The sequence below is a fragment of the Balaenoptera musculus genome, chromosome 1, assembly GCF_009873245.2.
Source record: "Balaenoptera musculus isolate JJ_BM4_2016_0621 chromosome 1, mBalMus1.pri.v3, whole genome shotgun sequence".
Lineage (NCBI taxonomy): Eukaryota > Metazoa > Chordata > Mammalia > Artiodactyla > Balaenopteridae > Balaenoptera > Balaenoptera musculus.
In genome coordinates this window covers 74,341,045-74,360,562 of record NC_045785.1, presented here as the reverse complement: position 1 = coordinate 74,360,562, position 19,518 = coordinate 74,341,045, and the positions used below count along the sequence as shown (strand labels likewise).

The 19,518-nt window shown below is 40.9% G+C and overlaps 2 protein-coding genes across 3 annotated transcripts in view; one reads left to right on the top strand and one right to left on the bottom strand.

Moving 5' to 3' along the window:
- The window catches only part of LPAR3 (lysophosphatidic acid receptor 3), a 74,551-nt gene that overhangs the window by 45,665 nt on the left and 9,368 nt on the right, over window positions 1–19,518 (top strand). The gene's annotated exons all lie outside the window — the stretch shown is intronic.
- On the bottom strand, window positions 16,270–18,126 carry LOC118882834 (PC4 and SFRS1-interacting protein-like). Its single transcript, XM_036829188.1, has one exon. The coding sequence runs from the start codon at window positions 17,837–17,839 to the stop codon at window positions 16,838–16,840; it is 1,002 nt and encodes a 333-aa protein (XP_036685083.1). The 5' UTR covers window positions 17,840–18,126; the 3' UTR covers window positions 16,270–16,837.

The following is a 19,518-nucleotide window of genomic DNA, read 5'->3' as shown; positions in this document are numbered from 1 at the left end:
GGGTCAGGAATACATAAAGCCTAGAGAGGTGATAGAATTTGTTAATCTGAATGTCGGCGATGAGAGCTCAGAATGTAAATAATTTTATCAATATTAAAGTGCTCCAGCTCCAGAATTTAAATGATGTTTAAAACCTTTATTATTTTTGTTATTAGGAATGTGGCATTTGCTTGTCGCTAAAATGTACACATGACATAAATATATTATATTTAGAAAGTGAAAGTCCCACTCAGCCCTGTCTTTGGAGCAGTCAGCACCACTGTTAACAGTTTGATGTGTCGTCTTGGAGACATTTTCCCTGCAAATAAAAGTGTGTGATACACACATATAGTGATGATTTTTGTACAGAAAGGTGTTCTTGATACTCATAATAGTTCTCTAGCTTGCTTTGTTCCCTTGACCATAATATCTTGGATTTGTTTTTTTGTTTTTTTGGGTTTTTTTTGGTCATGTCAGTATCAACATATGTACCTAATTCTCTTTGGTGACTATATAAGATTACGTTATATTCCACACTGAATTGTTGGTATTTTACGGACTACTAATTTTTCACCCTTATCAATAATGCTGCAGTGAGCACCTTGTATATACGTCTCCGAGGATTTGTGGGACTATTTTGTGGACTATATTATTTGAGAATTAACAGGTCAAGAAAATACCTGTTTAAAATTTTGTTAGATATTTCTAAATTGTCCTCCAGTGGATTATATCAAACCGCACTCCCACAAACGGTGCAGTATTCTTTCTTCTCATGCTTTCCATCAATACCAGGTTTATATAATTCACATACCTTTAAATGAAGTGTTCCTGCTTTAGCACAAGACGTGTGAAAGGGTAACAGCTATCCATCTCCCAACTCCTGTCAGCAAACCAAGGGCAGAAAGCACAGAGTAAATCAAAGCTGACAGGGAGCTAGAAATGGAGAGACTTGGCTTCCATTCCCATTCATTCATCCAAATAGCCTTTATTGAGGGCCGTTATGGGCCAGGCCCTATTTAGGCCTTGGGAATACAGTGATAAAAAGACAAAGTACCTACCTTTGTGAACTTACATTCTAGTGGACGTGAACCATAAATAAATCAGAATATTATCTCAAATAGTGTGAAGCTCTCTGATGAAAAATAAAGCAGGGGAAGGGATAAAGAGTGGCAGGGAAGGGATAAAGAGTGGCAGGGCAAAGGCTGGCGGCGGGGAGAGGGGTGGTCCTGGAAGTTTCTCTGCTGATGTGGTGCCTGAATAGAACCCCTGATGCAGTGAGGGCTGAGCCCAGTACTGATCAGAGAGGGTCCACCCAGACAGAGCTGGCAGCAGCAAGAGAAAAAGCCCAAGATAGGAGCAGTTTGGTGGGTTCCAGAAATAGCCCTAAAGCTTCACTGACTTTTGATCTTCCAGAAGAGGATAATTGAGCTACTTACTTTCTTTATAGAAGGCCATGTTCAGGTGAAGGAACTTGGAAATGCTTATGTCTCTTTAGAAAAGCGATGCTCTTAGTGTAGACTGGGGTTCTAACCACTAAAATCCACCAGCAAGTCTCTGCCAAGGTCCAGCAGACGTGGAGTTTTCACACAGTCTCTCTCCCTAGCAGTAAGACCACCTGTGTTGAAACATAAAAGTGTAAAACGGACCCACTGCCCCTCCAGCCTGGAGAAGTTTAGACCAACACACTTTTATGACTGACATAGCCTTCCTCCTGCTTTCTTGCTTCATAAGAACCCAGTTCTTTGTTAAAGTGTTTTAACACCACCGGAGAGAAGAAATCACAATCAAAAACCGAGTTTGTTTGGAAGATGGTTGCAGAAAGAAGCTTCCACTCTCCAGGCCTAGGAAGTTACTCCTGTGTCTAAGGATGGGTCACCCCCGCCCCCACTCCTCTGACTCAGACAAAGGCTGAGGGCGGCAGCCAAGAGATTGAGGGGTAGCTGTGTGGAGCGTGAAAGAGGATGTGCTGAAAGCAAAAAGGCAGCTTTAAATGTGAGGATGAAGGCAGGAGTTAAGAAGAGCCTCCATAGGCACTGAACTTCTGGCTCATCCCTGACACACACCCTAAGCTTGAGTTCCTTTTAGTGATGTGAAGACTGAGACAGGAGTTTACTTCCTCGTCAGCACTTGGTCCCCTCCTTTTAGAGCTCATCTTTTAAGGAAAGGATGAAGCTGCTTGGCCATAAGGCTTATAGGGGCCAAAGCCTTGCTTATTGGGTGGTTTTCGTTGCCTGCGTCCTAGCTCCTCCATGTCTCAACATGTGGCGAATCTTTTTTTTTTTTCTTTGACCTTCTCCAAGAGTCTTACGAAAGAAGGCTCAAACAAGAAAAACCTCCCTGTGAACAAAGCAGCACCGCTGGAAGATTTTGATATTCATGCCAAATGTGATATTGAACTTGAAATTCAAACATAGGACTGTTATTATTATCTTCTACTTCTAAAAGGAACTCCCAAGTCTACTCTCATTTACCTGCATAAAGAAAAAATGTGCTTACTCAGAAGTGCTTTAACAGATAATTTTTTAAAATTAATTAATTAATTTATTTTTGGCTGTGTTGGGTCTTCGTTTCTGTGCGAGGGCTTTCTCTAGTTGCGGCAAGTGGGGGCCACTCTTCATTGCGGTGCGCGGGCCTCTCACTATCGCAGCCTCTCTTGTTGCGGAGCACAGGCTCCAGATGCGCAGGCTCAGCAGTTGTGGCTCACGGGCCTAGTTGCTCCGCGGCATGTGCGATCCTCCCAGACCAGGGCTCGAACCCGTGTCCCCTGCATTGACAGGCAGATTCTCAACCACTGCGCCACCAGGGAAGCCCCAACAGATAATTTTTTTAAATGACAGGTTTGTAAGAGTGCTATGAATAAACAGACTGATGAGGTGTAAAATCTGCACGAATACTTTGCATTTTATAGAAATGAAAACTAATATACTTAAGTGCATTTCTTTAATACATCTCTTCAAAGCTCTAACTTATGAAGCTATAGGAAATGTAGGAAAATAATTTCTGCAAGTTTATTTACATCACTAAAACCACTTGTGTGGCCATACATTATGTTCCCCCCATCCCAAACTCTTTGGGAACTTTTTGGCTTTTGACCAATGACTGAACTCCTTTTGTCTGTGACTCCAAAATTACAGCAAATGATTGATCTGATTGTGGTGGTTATGAAATATCTGGAAGAAACTATATATTTCAGTTTCTGGCCCTATGCTTAAATTTAGAGTTCCATTCATTTATTAACTATCCTCTTAATTGCAAAAACAGGACCAACTCATGTCAGCTGAAGTGAAAAAGAGAGGAACAGGAGTGCCATAGAACCAAGAATGTGTAGATCACCAGACCTAAGGAATGGCCTGGAACCAGGTCTTGGAAAGCCCTGTGTTCTCCAGGAATTCTATTCCCTTTTCATCTGAGTTTCTCCTATGTGCTTATTTTATTCTTATCTCCCTCTGCAAACTGCTTTTTATTGTCCAGCTACTTCTATCTAGATTGTGCAAAATATAGCAGCCAGTAGCTCCTATGTGTGTATATCAAGGTCTCTCTCTCCTATTGACATATTCTCTGGGATGGGACTCAACTGGCCCAGCCTGAAATCAGATGCCAAACCTTAGACCATTCACATCTGGCCAGAAGCTGGGGTCTATGGATGGAATTTTGATTGGTCCAGTCTGGGTCAGGTGTTTCAAAGGAACCAATTTTGGTCAGGAGTAGAATCAGGTATGCCAGGAACCTCACCTGTGTAACCATGTGGATGGAGTGTGTGAAGGAAAGAGAGTGAGAAACAAAGAGACACTTCAGTGAAATCTAAGGACTCTCCAGATTTTTAGTTGTAATGGGGTTTTGTTGTTACAAAAATTTTTTATTAAATTAATGAATAAAACAAACATTATCTGTCATAAGGCACCCTTGGTTGTTCTTCCAAACCTCTCAGGCAAATAAAGAATTTCATGATTATGCTACATTTTAAGTAGGATTTAATCTCCATCACAAAAATGGGAAATGGAGTTTCAGGAATTCATTTTTGACTTGGGATCTAGAAAGAAAAGATAGGAACCTCAATGAATACTGTATTATTTTCATTGCCAAGCATTGGCAAAGAATGGATCATTGTTGAGAACTGAAGGATAACGTTTATAGTAAAAGTTCTGGTTGCTGTTTCTTCACAAGGAAATTCCAGTGAGTATTTAAATGGGTCACGGACGTGAGGACCAAGGCTTTGGATTGCTCAGCAGAGGGTCTACTCTGAATGAAACTTTTCTGTATTTATGTGTCTCTTTTGGTGAAAACCAGCCACTGTTTCAGCAAATGGGGTCTCCATTCCCGTATTCTCTAAGCAAAGACACTGTCCCTAACAAGGGATGTAATACTCAGTTACTCCACAAAATCCTGGCACAGTGTCTATTCCTTTGGTTATATCTTTTCTTAGATCAAATTATTGTTTTAATAAGACATCTGCTTTGTTTTTAAGAGCACACAATTAAATCCCTGTTGAGATCTGAGGATTAAAGTTTTTTCACTGTCAGTGAGTAAATTGTTCAGGAAATTTTCCCTGTAAAATGGAATTTCTTTGGTCCTAACCATTCTCACAAATCTGAGCTTGTCCCATTAGTTAGTCTTAGGAAACATTTCCCAAAAGCTTTCTTATAAATTTGCTCCTCATATGTAGGAGTTTATCTTTTATGTAAGTAAGTGGTGTGCTCTGAAACTTCTAGATCATTTCCTCTTTAGAGTTGGTTAGAGCCGACTCATTCATCTGCTGTTTTTGTTAGTTAGTTAGTTGTTTTTGTTGTTTTTTAAAAAGTCTACTGATGAGATTATTTTGTAAGGAATCCATCCTTAAGCTAGTTCCTTGATGCTTTGTAACAAGTATTTGGGCAGTGATGTTTAATTCTAGGACAAGCATATTTTTGAGGATTGTCACTTTATCTTAGTTTCTCTTGCCTGTAAAGTTGAACTAATGATGTTCATTACATTTTACAAGTGCTTTTAGTTTCTTCGTTAACATGAATGCTAATAATAGCAAACACTTGTATAGTCCTTATATGTTCCAGGAACTCATCTAAGCACTCTACAGCTATCAGCTTATTTAACTCTTACATGAACTGTGTATTATCATTATCCCCATTCTAGGCAGAGAAGTTAAGTAACTTGCTCAAGGTTACACAGTTAGTCATTGGAAGAGCTGAGATCTGAATGCAGATTGCTCCTGGAATGTGCTCCTAACCCTATACCATATTGCCAAGCACTGTCATCACTTATTAATTCAGCAGTCATTCACTGAGCTTCATCTAGGAGACCACCAAAAATCAGACATGTCTTTCCTTCAGGACCTGCAGTCTGCGGTGCAGAAAATTGGGAAAATAGATAATTGTAAGTTTTATGATAAACACAGGGGGCTCTGGGAGCACTTAGAAGAGGCACATAACCCAGCTTTGAGAGATCATGTGATCTCATCTCTAAAAGGGGAACATGATAATCCCTACCTCAAAGGGTTGTTGAGAGGACTCAATGACTGGATGCATAAAAATGCCTTGAACAGACCACTCATATTAAGTGGAAGCCACTGTTTTTATTAAACTGAGTACTGGAAGCTGTGGCATTGTGTGAGGAACTGGCCCATGGATCTTTAAAGTGTGCTGGAAGCAGAGGGAGCTGCAGGGACAAAGACCCAGAAACGAAAGACGACATGGCCTGTTCAGGGCACTGCCAGTAACACAGAAGGTAGGAACAAGGGGTGAGGGGAGCAAGGAGGCTGGTGGGTCAGTCAGGGAGAGGTCACCAGGGACCTGCTGGTCAGTCTGTAGACTTTGGACTCGTCCTGAAGATGTCCTAAACAAGGAGACGGCTTTGTCAGACTTGACTCATATAGAGATCGCTGACCACACTTTGCAGAATATAGAGGCAGGAAGGCCATTTGGAAAGCTACTAAATTAACCCAGGCTTGGGATGATGGTGATCCGATCTAAGGGAAGCATAGGATGGTTGGAAAGAAACAAATGCATTAGAGAGATATTAATGAGGTAGAATTGACAGTACTTGGTGATTGTTTGCATGCGAAGGTGGGAGAAGGGAAAAGTCCTTCGGGATGACACCCAAATTCTGGCCTGGACAACTGAGTGGACAGTGGTCCTATTCCCTGGAACTCATGGCATGTAACCCATGTATGAGTGCAGGTTCTGGCAGCATTGAGAAAGGGACCATGAGAGATGGTAGAGTACACAGTGAAAGAGGATGACCTATGAAAGAATCCACGATGGATCTGGCGTCGATACTGGGTGGCACAGATTTCTTAACATTTGTACAGAAAAGCTAATAACCAGACTGTTGGCACAGGGCTGTTGGCAACAGTGATCCTCACCCTCAGATACCTTTTGCTCTGAGGATCCCCACTGGCCCCCTAGCCTCCAGAGCCTGCCCTGGTAGGAGATGGATGCAACTCGTTTCTCAAGGAGTTGGCTTCATGCTCTTTATGCCCCAATACATGTTAGACCTGTGTGTTATAGAGCTCTGGTGTTCTAGGGGGAATTTTAAAATCACATGCTATTATGCCAGGAGGGACCTCAAAGGCCATCTAGTTCAACCATCCCTGGAGAATATTTCACAAGTAGATGTGATAATACTGAATTACGTGTATTGTAAGGCTACCGTTTCTGAATCACACCATTTTTCTTCCAGCTTCAAATAAGATTGTTTTCACCCTAGTTTTTGTGCCAATAAGAACATAACTCTCCCCAGCCTCACTACCCTCCAGTTTCTGTATCTTGTTACCTCCATTAGATTTCAGCCTTTCTTTTCAGTGGCAGAAAACTGATATGAATAGTATTTGTGTGTGTGTGTCATATATATGTATATGTATATATACCATGTTTCCATGTTTTATGATGAGAAACTCCTGCCTAAGTTTGGCATTTCATATACCCTCTGTTAATTCCGTCAGAGTTGATGTCACTTGGGCTTTTTCTAGAATAGGAAAGGACCTCAGATTCTCCTAACTGGCCCCAACCTGGCTCAGAACCTGCAGGAAAGCGTATCTGCTGACCATGTAGAGTCAACCTGGGGGAAGTTTCTGTCTTTCTTTAAATAAAGTGCTATGTTCATATCAAGTGAGTTTTTAAATAAATAAGTGATAAAGTAAATGTTTTTCTTTCAGGGATAGAATTATTTTTTTCTTAAGAATATAGGGCTTTTAATTTGCTAAATAGATCAGCCTTAATTGTATTATTTGCTAGTAAGATTTACTAACCCCTCTGTGTCTCAGTTTCCTCACCTATGAAATGAAGCAATTAGAAAGCACAGAAATGACTTTATTTTGAGACCTGTGGTTTTAAGATTTTGTTCTAATTTTCTAAATAAAGTCCCAAATGAGCAATTATGGTTGACTGTAAATGAAATGTTATTATTCTTCCCTAGGATGCAGTGTATATGTGGAAAAAAATAACAGTTTTGAACTTTAAAATTTTAAATTTCATTTTCTGACCACCTTTACAAGATCTTTGAGTATTTTACAAATATGAGCAGTTTTGTATGAAGTCAGAAGATAAGTCATGAATTTATATTGCGTAACTTAACTAGTTTAATGTTTGATGAAGAATCTTACATGCTCAGGAAAATTGTAGAATAGATTTTTAATTAAAAAAATAAGTGGTGCTCATAAAACACCATATAAATTAAATAACAAATTAGCTCAGTTTATAATTTGTGATAAGGTTGCTAGGAGAGTGGATAAGAGCATGCTATAGATAGTATGTATATGTGGATGTCAAGATGCCCTTTGTTAATTGGACGTCATATTCTGGTGATCAAGAGGAACTGTGGGCAGGATGATAGAATAGTCAGAAGATCCACCAGTACCTGAACAGGTACACCTGAGCCCTGGTGATTAGAGACAGGCTTGATGTCAACCTAGCAAGAATCTCAAGGATGCCAGAGAACTTTGTGCTTGGTCTGTATTTCCCCAGCAAAGTAGCAGTGACTTAGAGAAGATGGAAAAAACATTACTTGCAGGTGTCAAAATATGTAGGTAGCAAAAAGAGAGAATAGCTAATATGTTAGTTAGGAGGTTCCTTATTCAAACAGCTGTCAACAGAGTAGAATGATCTGCCAAAGCAAGCGAGAACAGCGCTTTATAAGAATAGATATGGTCGTTAGGTTTAGACAAAACACACACACGCAGGCACACACACACACACACACACACTGCAGTTATACAACCAAAAAGATAAGGAAGATCTTAAAAACAATATATGTATATATGTTTGGGGGAAAAAAGAACTAAGGGTTTTTTTTTTTAATTAATTTATTTATTTATGGCTGTGTTGGGTCTTCGTTTCTGTGCGAGGGCTTTCTTTAGTTGTGGCAAGCGGGGGCCACTCTTCATCGCGGTGCGCGGGCCTCTCACTATCGCGGCCTCTCTTGTTGCGGAGCACAGGCTCCAGACGCGCAGGCTCAGTAGTTGTGGCTCACGGGCCCAGTTGCTCCGTGGCATGTGGGATCTTCCCAGACCAGGGCTCGAACCCGTGTGCCCTGCATTGGCAGGCAGATTCTCAACCACTGCGCCACCAGGGAAGCCCCGAACTAAGGGTTTTTACTGACTAGAAGTGCTGTCGTGTCGAGGACATCACACTGTACGATTGTCCCAAGTGTGGTCATAGGCATGCTCATGAAATGCGAAGGATCTATGCTTAGGAAAGAAAGTGTACTGCTTTCTCTGGATACAAGGATGTCCACAGTGGTACCGTTAAGGCCAGATCTGGACATCACATTTTGAGAGGAATATTGTCAGTGTAGTCAGCACCTACTGGAGAGTGACTGGGGTTTGAAAGGATCCAGAACAGATGAAGGAACTGGAATTGTCACCAAAGAAGAGAAGAAATGAGGACATAACAGTTATTTTAAAACATTTTATGTGTTCAAAAAAAGGAATTATATTTTAGAAGTTTGGAAGTTAAAGCTAGGATCAAGGGGTAGAAATTAGAGAAAGAATATTTTAACTCATTATCAGAAGAATTTTGTAAAAATTAGAGCTCTTCTCCAATGGAGCTGGCTGCCTAGTGATACGGGTGGGCTTCCCCTTGCTGGAGGTGCTGGGTAATTGATAGATGACTGTCATGTGTAGTGCTACTTAGGGATTCTTACACAACGTGGGAGGATAGATGGACAAACTGTAAGAACGCTTGTGAATCTCAGAGTCTATGACTCTATAAAAAATGTTTGTTAGATTTATTGACAACATATTTGTGCAGGTATGGGAAGACGACTTGATCTTATTTGAACTGGGAGCAAGCATTAAATACTTTAGTTGGTTGGGTGTATATCATCCACATAAAGCAAAACAATTTTGCCAAAGGCCTCATGCAGTACATTAGCTCTGGCTGGGCTAATTAGAATTGCCAAGCAAATGAGAGGATTCATAATAAAACCTCCACACGGTGAAAACTAGGTTCTGTGAAATTGAGGTTCCAGGCTATAGATGTCACTCCTGTTCTTTTATCTTCTCGTTTGCTGTTGGCTCCTACCTGGTGATGCAAGAGTCAGATTCTGCTCTGATAGGATGAAAAGATCTTCTTGTACTTGGACAAATATCTACATATATCTTTAGACCATTCTTTAATTCACTCATTTGATCACTCACTCATTAATAAGTATTGGTTAAGTGCCTGCTTTATGTCAGGCACTCTGCTAAGAACTGGGAATGCAAAAGTAAATTGGCTGTATCTAGTCGTAATCCTTGAGGTACATATGGTCTAGTAGAGAAAACAGGCATGAAGATGAAAAATATTTGCAGCATTGCTAGTGCTGTAACAGAGATGTGCTGAATGGATGGGGCACCGCAGGCTACTTCTGTCACTCAGGTCTTTTCACTTAGTTCCTCCTGTACGGCTATGTTCTAAAAGACTAAATTTTAAAAAATAAAGACTAAATTTATTGAAAAAAATCATTATCCCTATGGGATTACTTAGGAAATAGCAACTAGTTACTGCATCTCAAATAACTCTAGTTTCTTAGTATTTTTCCACATCTTCCCACTCTGGAGTTTGATTCTGACCATCTTTGAACCTGGAAAGCAGGGTCAACAGCAGGAATGACTAACACATCATGTCTCACTCAGTGCTGAGCAATGATCTGGATATTTTATGTATAATCAGTCATGTAGCCCTTACAGCGATCCCAGGAGGTGGGCGTCCTTATTATCTCCATGTTACAGATAAGGTAACTGAGGTACAGGTGGGTTAAATAGGTTAAATAAAAATCACCCAAGGGTACCCCAAAGCAAGCGTACATCTGGGATTTGAGCCCAGAAGTTTGGCGCTAGGAGCCGAGCTGTTACAATGCTCCTCTGACCAATGCTGTTTCAGGTTTTCCAAATATCAGATCACAAAAGCAGTACAAGTAAGAGATGCTGATCACGATGATGTCTTTGTGCTAAATGCTGCACTGAAGGGCCTTATATCTGTTCTCCTAACTGGGCCTCACCAACCCCACGAGGGGAATTTTAGTGTCTTGTTTTACAGATGAAGAAACAAGGCTTAGCAAGTTTAAGTAAATTACCCGAGTTTACCTAACTAGTAAATCCTTCAGTATATGTATATCATTAGGTTAAAAGATCAAATTAGTCATTGTACCCAATAATAAATAAACACATTTGCTTCAGGAAAATAAAAAGGTATATGTTGAAAGAGGAAGTGTTTAATGTTTTCCTATGGGAGAGGGGCTAAAGGATAAGAAGATGAGCTTTCTGTTATTTGAGTATCACGATGTCTTTAGTTCCACAGTTTGAGTGAGACAGTATCTCAGACTTTATTTATTTGCCCTTTATTGAACTTAGGGTATTTGATGTGCCCAATATCCTGGACCAAGGTAAATGGATGGTCTCTAGTTCAAAGATAGACTCCTTTAAACTTTGAACAATCTTTCTCAGTATCTATATGTATGTGATTTGGATGTTTCGTCTTCACTGATTAACAATTTATAAATTATTTATTGTCATTTACACATTTTGACTTATTAATCTCATTTGATTAATAGGATAGTAAAAGTAACCTTTTAAACAGAGAGTTCTTTCAAGCTATGATATTATATGGCTTAAATGTGTTTGATTAACCCAAATGTGGAAACACATGGACTGTAATAAGAACCTCAGACTCTTCTGTTCTAGATTATAATAAACCATCCCAAATCAGAAGAGGAGTCCTTGGTTTCCCAGGTACCTATGATAACATGCTTTATAGTTTCTCTGGGAGAAAAATGCACAGGGAGTTGTCCCAGCTTGCTGGTATTACAGCACCAAGGTACAGTGCCTGATCTCCAAGGTATTGGTATATTTATATGTCATGTGTGTGGTCAGTAGGTTAGGGACATTTCAGCTTTCCTTTCCTGATTCCTTGAAAACTGAGCAACTACTAAGCATCCAGCCCCAATCAGGTGTCAGGAATCCAAGGTGAATATGGCAGCATCTCTGCCCTTCAGGTGCTCTCAGCCCAGCTGGCCAGATGGAGGGATAATCTACTAATGGTGTCTGATTTGACAGTAAGTATGTGGAGAGCCTATGGAAATGTGGGATGGGGACATTTGGCTCAGCCTGGGAGGAGTGTCTGGGGAAAGCTGCACACAGGAGGTAACAAGGGAGCTGCTTTCAAAGGAGGAGGAGGAGACCATCAGGCCATCAGGTGGCAGAGGGGAGAATGTGAATCAAGCATGGCACCACAACCGGTTTGCCTCCTTCCTTCCTCCCTTTGGCCTGCCCTCTCTCTGGATTGGGTGTGTGTGTGTGTATGTGTGATTAACTAGAATGCCATCGTACTTATTTGGATGGAGGAAATAAAATTACCAAGAGGTTTAGATACTCAATACCTGGCAAATCAAGTTACCATTAGAGGTTGTTTTTTGTACAGAATCGGAACAATAGAGACATCCCAGCCATGAGAAAGGCTGACCTTGACCAAGAACTCTTCTCCCTCTGAATTGCATACAGTCGTTCTAGACATCCCTGGCTCTGATGACATTCTTTCTTCTGAGATGTTAGTGCCTTCAGTCAGATTTCAGAAAAGGTGTTGCAGGTCTGGGAACTATAATGTCTCTTTAAGATGACTTTGGTATAGGGCTGAACTCAAAAAAACGACCTTTTTCCTGTCATTTCCAGGTTCTTACAGGATACTTTGTTGGCATCTCCTTGTACTTGGCACTCCTGGCAAGGGTACTCCTGGCACTCCTTGTTTGCAGTGTCCATCGTCTCTTTCACTGTTATCTGTTATACATATTCTATTTCTGTCCTCCAACCTTACTTTGCTTTCTTCTCCTTTCATCCTTACTGTATACTTAAGCCACCCATTCCCTCATATTCCTTCTCTCAAGCTTTGAAAGTTTGTTCAATGCAAACTGAGACTATGCTTCCAAATAATGGGTTTTTTTCTTTTTCTGATTACATAGTTTGTTCATTAAGTTATTAAGCAGGTTGTGCTTTACCAATAATTTTCTTTTTCTTGAATATGAACCTGATGGAGAATGGCTTTTCTTAAAATTCCTGTAGGCCTACACCATTCACTGTCACCAAATTACATTTCACAGGAGTCCACAGAGTATATCCAAATTGAGACTTTTCCTTTTCAGTGGAAGGATCCCCAAGTGGGATGTAAGCAGATATGGTCATCAAACTTTAAGAGCCGGGTTTGTATAAAATCCAGCACTTCACACATTCACCCTGAGCATGAGACTCCCTGGAGGCATCTGTTAAACATTCAGATTCTTGGGCCCCACTCCAGGCTCCTGGAATCAGAACCTCCAGAAGGTAACTAGAAGGCACTGTATACAAGAAAGGTGTTTGTAGGTGAGTTAAATGGGCAAAGTCCTCACTTTCATGTTTTCTATCCAACTGGGATGATGGGCAATTAGTAAATGAAGCAACCAACCAGTCAACAAATAAACAAGGTAAGTGCAGAGAGTGATATAAGGAAATCAAACAGAATAATATTTTAGGGGATGGCTGGGCTGGGCTACTTTACATGGCACAACGGAAAAGGTCTCCAAAGGGTACACTTGGAGCTGAACTATGAGAAGGAGCCAATGAAGTCAGGAACTGGGAAAGAGCTAGTATGTCTCACCTTATTTACCTGTGTCCTGGGTAATTAACACGATTGTTGGCACCTCTTGGGGCTCAATGAATTTTCGTTGGATGATGCATGCAGTCCTGGGATAGCAATGCTTATATCACAAATAGGATACAAGCAGAATTCCTGAAGAAAGAGAGAAAATGAAGAAAAGTGGATAAAGGAGAGCATCTGGGATGAATAGGACATGGCTGGGGGTTGGGGAGGGTGGCAGCAGGGCAGCTAAGGAGTTGAGGAATAAAGAAAATTAGAAAACAAGGCTATGTTTGCACCTCTAGCATCACTGTATTGCTAGTTAAAAGGTTAATCAGTAATTATTGCCATTTTCTTGGGATTTGAGTACTGTGCTCTGACTAGCATTGCTTTCTAAATTACAAAGTAAACTTTAAAAAGTCTTTAGAAAACAAAGACAGTGTCACATTACATTCCTTTAAAGCAAATTATGGTAAATACCAATTTCAACAAGCTTAGGGACAAGTTACATATGATCAAAAGTAGCAAGTTGAAGGTATTTTGACAGATTCTGAATGGCGCTCTGATTCATACACCTGGCAAGTTGAAACTATAGATGTTTGTCACTTGGATTCTTTTTTTTCCCCACTTGGTAGCAGAAAGCATAACAAACGCAAAATGAGTTATTGGAGAAGCTGGCTATTTAAGAACTAGTGGGGTGTATTTACAGCAGACTATCTCCACATCTGCATGTGGAGAAGGAAGCTGTAGGTGAAACTCAGCATCAGCCAATGTAGGAGCCAGAAGGAAACTTACAGGTCATTATGGTCCAAATCCCTTAATATACAGGTGAAGAAACTGGGGGCAGAGACATAGAATGACCTTTTAAAATTACTCTAGTCCAGGGTCTGGATTAGAATCAAGATCGCTTACTCCTTCATTTAACAAATTTCTATTAAGTACCTATTATGTGTATGGCACGTGGCTTCAGCTGGGTGTCCCAAGCTGAAGAAGGTGCGAAAGGGATCTCCTCTGAGGATGTCAGTGTAGCAGGGTAGCCAAAATAGGATAGAGTGTAATAGATTGTGTGTGTGTGTGTGTGTGCACACGTGTACACACAGGTGTGGGCCTACGACAGCGACCGAAGCTTTCACACTTCAGCAAGCTTTCACACTTTCACACGACAGCAACGCACCAGATGTGTTCATAAATTGCCTGAGGAAGCACAGCAGGGGAAGTGTCCGACACCATCTGGGCAGTCAGAGTGAATATTTTCTGAGTGTCTTCTGTGTTAGGCACTCTCCACCCATTATCACAGTAAATCTCCCCAAAAATCCTGTCAGGTCAGTATCCTTCATGCTCATTCCATAGCTAAGAAGTGGAGGGAGGCTCAGGAAGGTGAACTGATTTGCCTGTGGGCATAAACCAGGATTTCAGCTCTGGGTCTGCTTGATCCTTAGCCTATGCTCTTTTTTTTTTTTTTTTTACTATAATAGGGATGGTAAGTGGATGTCATCTCAAGGGCAAATTCCAGCTGATTGCTCGAGGCTGAGCAATGTGCTATGAAGGCTTCCAGGCCATATCTGTGCTCAGAAGCACATGGTGGATTAATGATGGCGGCCATGGGCGTAGGACGGAAAGGGGTAGCCCTGAGTCAGGCCTTTGTACTTCCTGAGCTATACCATGCTGTCACTCTTCCAGGCCCAACTCTCTCTAAGTCAAGTCTCCTACATCCTGTTCCCTTCCTCTGAGCTCAAGATGGTATTTTGTGCCATCTGGGTGTCTAGAATCTTGTCTCCTAATCAGGTCAGCTCCCCTGTGCATTGTCCCATGCTGCAACCCTTTTCAAAATTTTCAACCCCATCAAAGATATCCCTTTTGCATTGCCTCACAACCCTGCTCCATGCTGATGACAGCTTATGTGATATGTAGATTATTACATGCCTACAGCTTAATATGTTCGTGTCTAGGTAAGGTGCAGGCCTTCCTAATTCAAAGGAGTGACTCCAGCAGAAAGAAGTTCAGATCCTTGGGCAGGCTAGCTGGGATCTGTCAGTCTTTAAGATTACACCAGGCAAAGAGCTGCTGACCTCACACCTTTTCTTAGATGCTGGAGAGCCCTTGATATAATAGTTAGTGAGGTACTGAGGTATTGTAGGTCCACGCATACGGTGCTTAAAGAGGAATCTGGAGGTGGAGATGGTGTTTTCATACTGTTGCAGTTTATGATTTCCAGCTGTTGCCCTGAGTTAGACACTACAATTAGGTCTAGGCTGTGGTTCTAGCTAGTATGCCTCTGCTTTAAATTTTATCTCATAACCCCTTGGCAGCAAAGAATTTCAACTTTCCAAAGCTGGCCACAAATTTGAAACAAGTGTCTAAAAGCAGTTGTTAGAGTCAAAAGATACAGTGGTAGTAACAACCGTGTTAAATGAATCATCTGTGGAATGCTTAACTGCTCACCATCTATTTGAAGTGTCTCAGTCTTTCTTGTTTTCTGCAGTAAAAATAAGTCAGGTTTACTCAGGGTATGTATTTTCATTCCTTTCGCATTTGTGACAATCTGTTTTCTGAATTATTGGACTTCTAAAACACTGTGGGTAAACGAGTATGAATTTGAATGCAAACCACATCTAGAGGTGTTATTTTTAAATTATTGAATAAATTCTTTAGTATCATAAGAGCATTTTCACTTGAATATTCTATTAATATGTAACTTACACATTGTAATACTTCTAACCAAGAATAGCTATTAACTTTAAAATCTTACTTTTAAAATTCTTTTCAAATAAGAAGAGAGCTTCCATAGTCTGAGGTTCCTAGCCTGATTTTTATGTAGACTTGTAATTTTCTATTTTAGTAAATCAGACAGCCCTGTGGCTTAGTAGGTTAGCATTATTGCTGGTGCCCTGCTGCTTTTTCCTGGACTAAAAACAAAGAATAACAGAGTGAACATATTTAAAATATATCCTCTTGTTTGATGAAATGAGTAGCCCGTGTGCCAAAGTGAGACTATTCTGTGTGAGTGATTGCTTTTATCGCTATGGATGTTTTATTTATGTGCCACTCACATGTCAGGTTTTCTTTTTAATTGTATGTGTGAATTTTTAAACAGAGGAAAATAAGGCTAACTAGATGGAATAGAAAAGTATGAGTCTTAAAGAACAGGAGTCATACAACTTGAGGTCTGAATCTTCTATACATCTTGTCTGTCACCTAAACCCCAAGAACTATCTTAAAAAAAACTTTATTTTAAAATTTTGGTTACAGTTTCATTTTTGTTTTCTTAACAAGTCTACTGTTTAATCTCTCAGGATTAAAAAACAATTATTAATCTTCTAAAGAACTGAACAACAAAAGAATGTCAAGGGAAGGGCACAACTGCCCCATTCTCTGGGGGTATAGTAGCTACTCCAGTTTAACACCTAGCTTCAAAACAAAATGAATTTTTATATTTTCTAAATGAAATAATGTACAACCACCATCTTCATCTGAGCTTATTATAACTTTCAAACACAAAGCTTCATTTTAAGCTTGGTAAAAATCTTTTAACAGGAATGATGGCCGACCTTAATATGTAGTGTGTATCTTACAGGAAATGTTTTTTAACAATCATAACACAGTAATAATGCCATTAATGAAGTCCTCAATTTAGAATCTGGAACATTCTTCCATCAAGGGGGGGGGAGGGGGAAATTCAGTCCAATGAGTCTGTCTCAAGATCTTCATCTCTTGTTTGCTCCACTTGTATTCTCTTTTCAGTAACTGGATTAATGCTTTGAGCCCAAAATGAGATATATTTTTTATTACTGTAGATTACATGTTGTTTGGTGCTCAGTTTCCATTTGTTCCTCTTGCTTGCGTTTTCTATCTGTTGCTTCTTTCTCATGTTGGCCTTTCAGCATATTCCTTCTATGAGCAGTCTGAAAGTTTCTTCCACCTTTTCTCTTCTTTTCACCTTCTTGATCATCTCCTTCCTCTTCAGAATCAGAGGTTGATGTAAGCCCTGTTTTAGCTAAATTTTTCCTTTTTGATTCAACTTCTTTTTTCCCCTCTTTTTTATCTGGCTCTTTTCTTGGCTTATCTTCTTCCTTCTGGCCCTCTTCATCCTTTTTAAGCTGCTTTTTAAGTTGTTTTTCCTCTTGCCCTTTTTTCTTACTTTTGTCTTCTTCAGTTACCATGTCACTCTCCGAAGGACAGGGCTGTTTTACCATTTTGGGTCTGCCTCTTGGTTTTGGAATCTTGACTTCTGTAGCTGCAGGTCGTCCTCTTTTAGGACTCACTTTTAGATTAACAGATGCTGTTGCTGTAGTCACTACTCCTGCCTCCTCGGTTTCTACTTGTTTTTCTGCCTTTCTCTTTCTCCCTCTTCCGGCAGCTTTTGGAGTGGTTATGTCAACTGCTTTAGTCACATCCTCGTTGCTGGCTTTTTCTTCATGGTCAGTATCTTCTTTTGAAACACTAGTTTCTTTTTCTTCAACTTCAACATCAGATGACGCATTTGATTGTTTAGTTGATGCCTGTTGACTTGAAAATGTCACTTTCGGATTGTTATCTATCTCCCATAAACCTTCATTAAAGCCTTTTCGTTTATTTGGTTTGCCGTACTTTTCCTTATTTTCTGAGTAAGGAAATATGTCCTTTGGGCCTAAAAAAGCAGTCTCATGAGTTCCAAAAAAGAAAATGGGTAGTTTGTTTGTGGGTGGTTTTACAGGTCCATCAGGAACTTCATCTACTCGAGCTGGCCAATGAGGATAACCTTTCATCTTGGCGAAGATGAGGTCCCCAGGTTTGAAATCGCGAGTCATGTTTCGGGGGCGAGGCCGGGGGTCCGAGCACAGGGAGGAGGTGTGGCGGTGCGGACTGCGAGGGGATGCGGGAGGGCGGACGGCAGCCGAGGCTCCCGCGGCGGCGGGAGGGGGAGGATGCCTCGGGGTGTCCCGACGCGCCTGCCGGGGCCGCGGGCGCTGAGGCTGCGGTGGCGGGCCGGCCGCCTCTGCCCGCGTCCACGCAAGCCACCCGCGCCACCAGCTGCGGCAGAGGCGTCTCAACGGCTCCAAATAGCAACCGCCGCCGCCGCTGCCGCCGCCGTCGCTGCGCTAAGAACTATCTTAAATACATTGCAGTGAGGGGCCCTTCTCCCATGTGGACTGGTATTCTTTCCTATAATGAGTATATCTTCTTTCATATAATGTAGCCATGAGGTGTTAACCAGAGTATTGTTTGAAATATTTTGAAAAGTTCCAAATAAGGGGGGTGGTGGTTGTAGATTATTTCAGCATAATATTGACGAGGGAGTTTGAAAGATTTTTAATTTCACTTGTCACCAATATTTTCAGTTGTAATTGTCTCTTCTAAAGTGTTAGACATTCCTTAACTTGATGTTTCTGATTACCTTAAATTGCAGTCATTAAATATCATTTCAGTACTTAATTGAATATTCTAGTGTATGATTCACTATACTTTAGAAACTTGTATTGAATTCATGATACTGGTTTTTGAGTACAGCAGTGAAACTAGTTGAATTACTAGAGGAAAGCTCAGTGGTAATCTAATTGGACTACTAGTGAGTCTCTTAAGCAGGTACAGAAAGAACATAGAATATCATTAAAATAAAAAAATAATTGCTTCTTATCAACATAACTGACCTATCACGTGGCACTAGAAGGATGTTATATTTGTTATTCAAATGTAATCATCTGGAAGACATTCACTCTTAGTGGCTGGCACATGGCAGGTGGTTGCCTAGTAAGTATTTATTAATGAAAGAACATATGGCTTCAGTTCCACCTACTGCCAATGACTCCCAAGTTAACATTTCAATTTGGAGCTCTCAGAGTTCTGACCCACATTTCTGGCTGCCTTCTACTCGTCTATGCCTGGAGGAGCCACAGATATTCTAAGTGCTCGATGCCTAAAACTGAATCACCATCTCTTCCTTCTAAACCTGTCGCTCCTCTCTCTCCCACTTGGTTATCAGAATCCCATGCTACCCAGTCACCCTGGATTCTTTCCTCTCCCTCACTTCCTAGATCCAGTTGTTGATACATCAAGTCTTACAGGTTTTCCTCCTTACCACCTCGCTGACCTGGCTACATCTCTCCAACTCCATCAGATCCTTAGACTTTCCACCTGAATTTTAGCTGGTCTTCAGAGGTGTCTCCATGCCTAGGTCAGTGGTCCTATACTTCACCCTACTAAAGCATTCCCCAGGGAGCTGGTTAAAACCGGAGATGCCCAGATCGTACCTCCATCAGTTTCTCATTTGGTAGGTCTGGGTGGGAACCAGAAATCTGAATTTCAAGCAGTCAGCCCAGGTGATTCTGATGCAGGGGGAGCGTCACATACCTCCATTCCATCCTGAGCACTCAGATACAGCTTTGCTTTAAAATATAAGACTTATCCATGCTCTTGATTAAAAATCTTCAAAGAACTACCATTCTACAGCGGTCATTTTCAAACCTAGGTCAGCGAGGTTCCCAGGGGT

Excerpts from the sequence above, each read along its gene's own strand:
- LOC118882834 (XM_036829188.1), bottom strand. The coding sequence starts at position 17,839 with ATGACTCGCGATTTCAAACCTGGGGACCTCATCTTCGCCAAGATGAAA.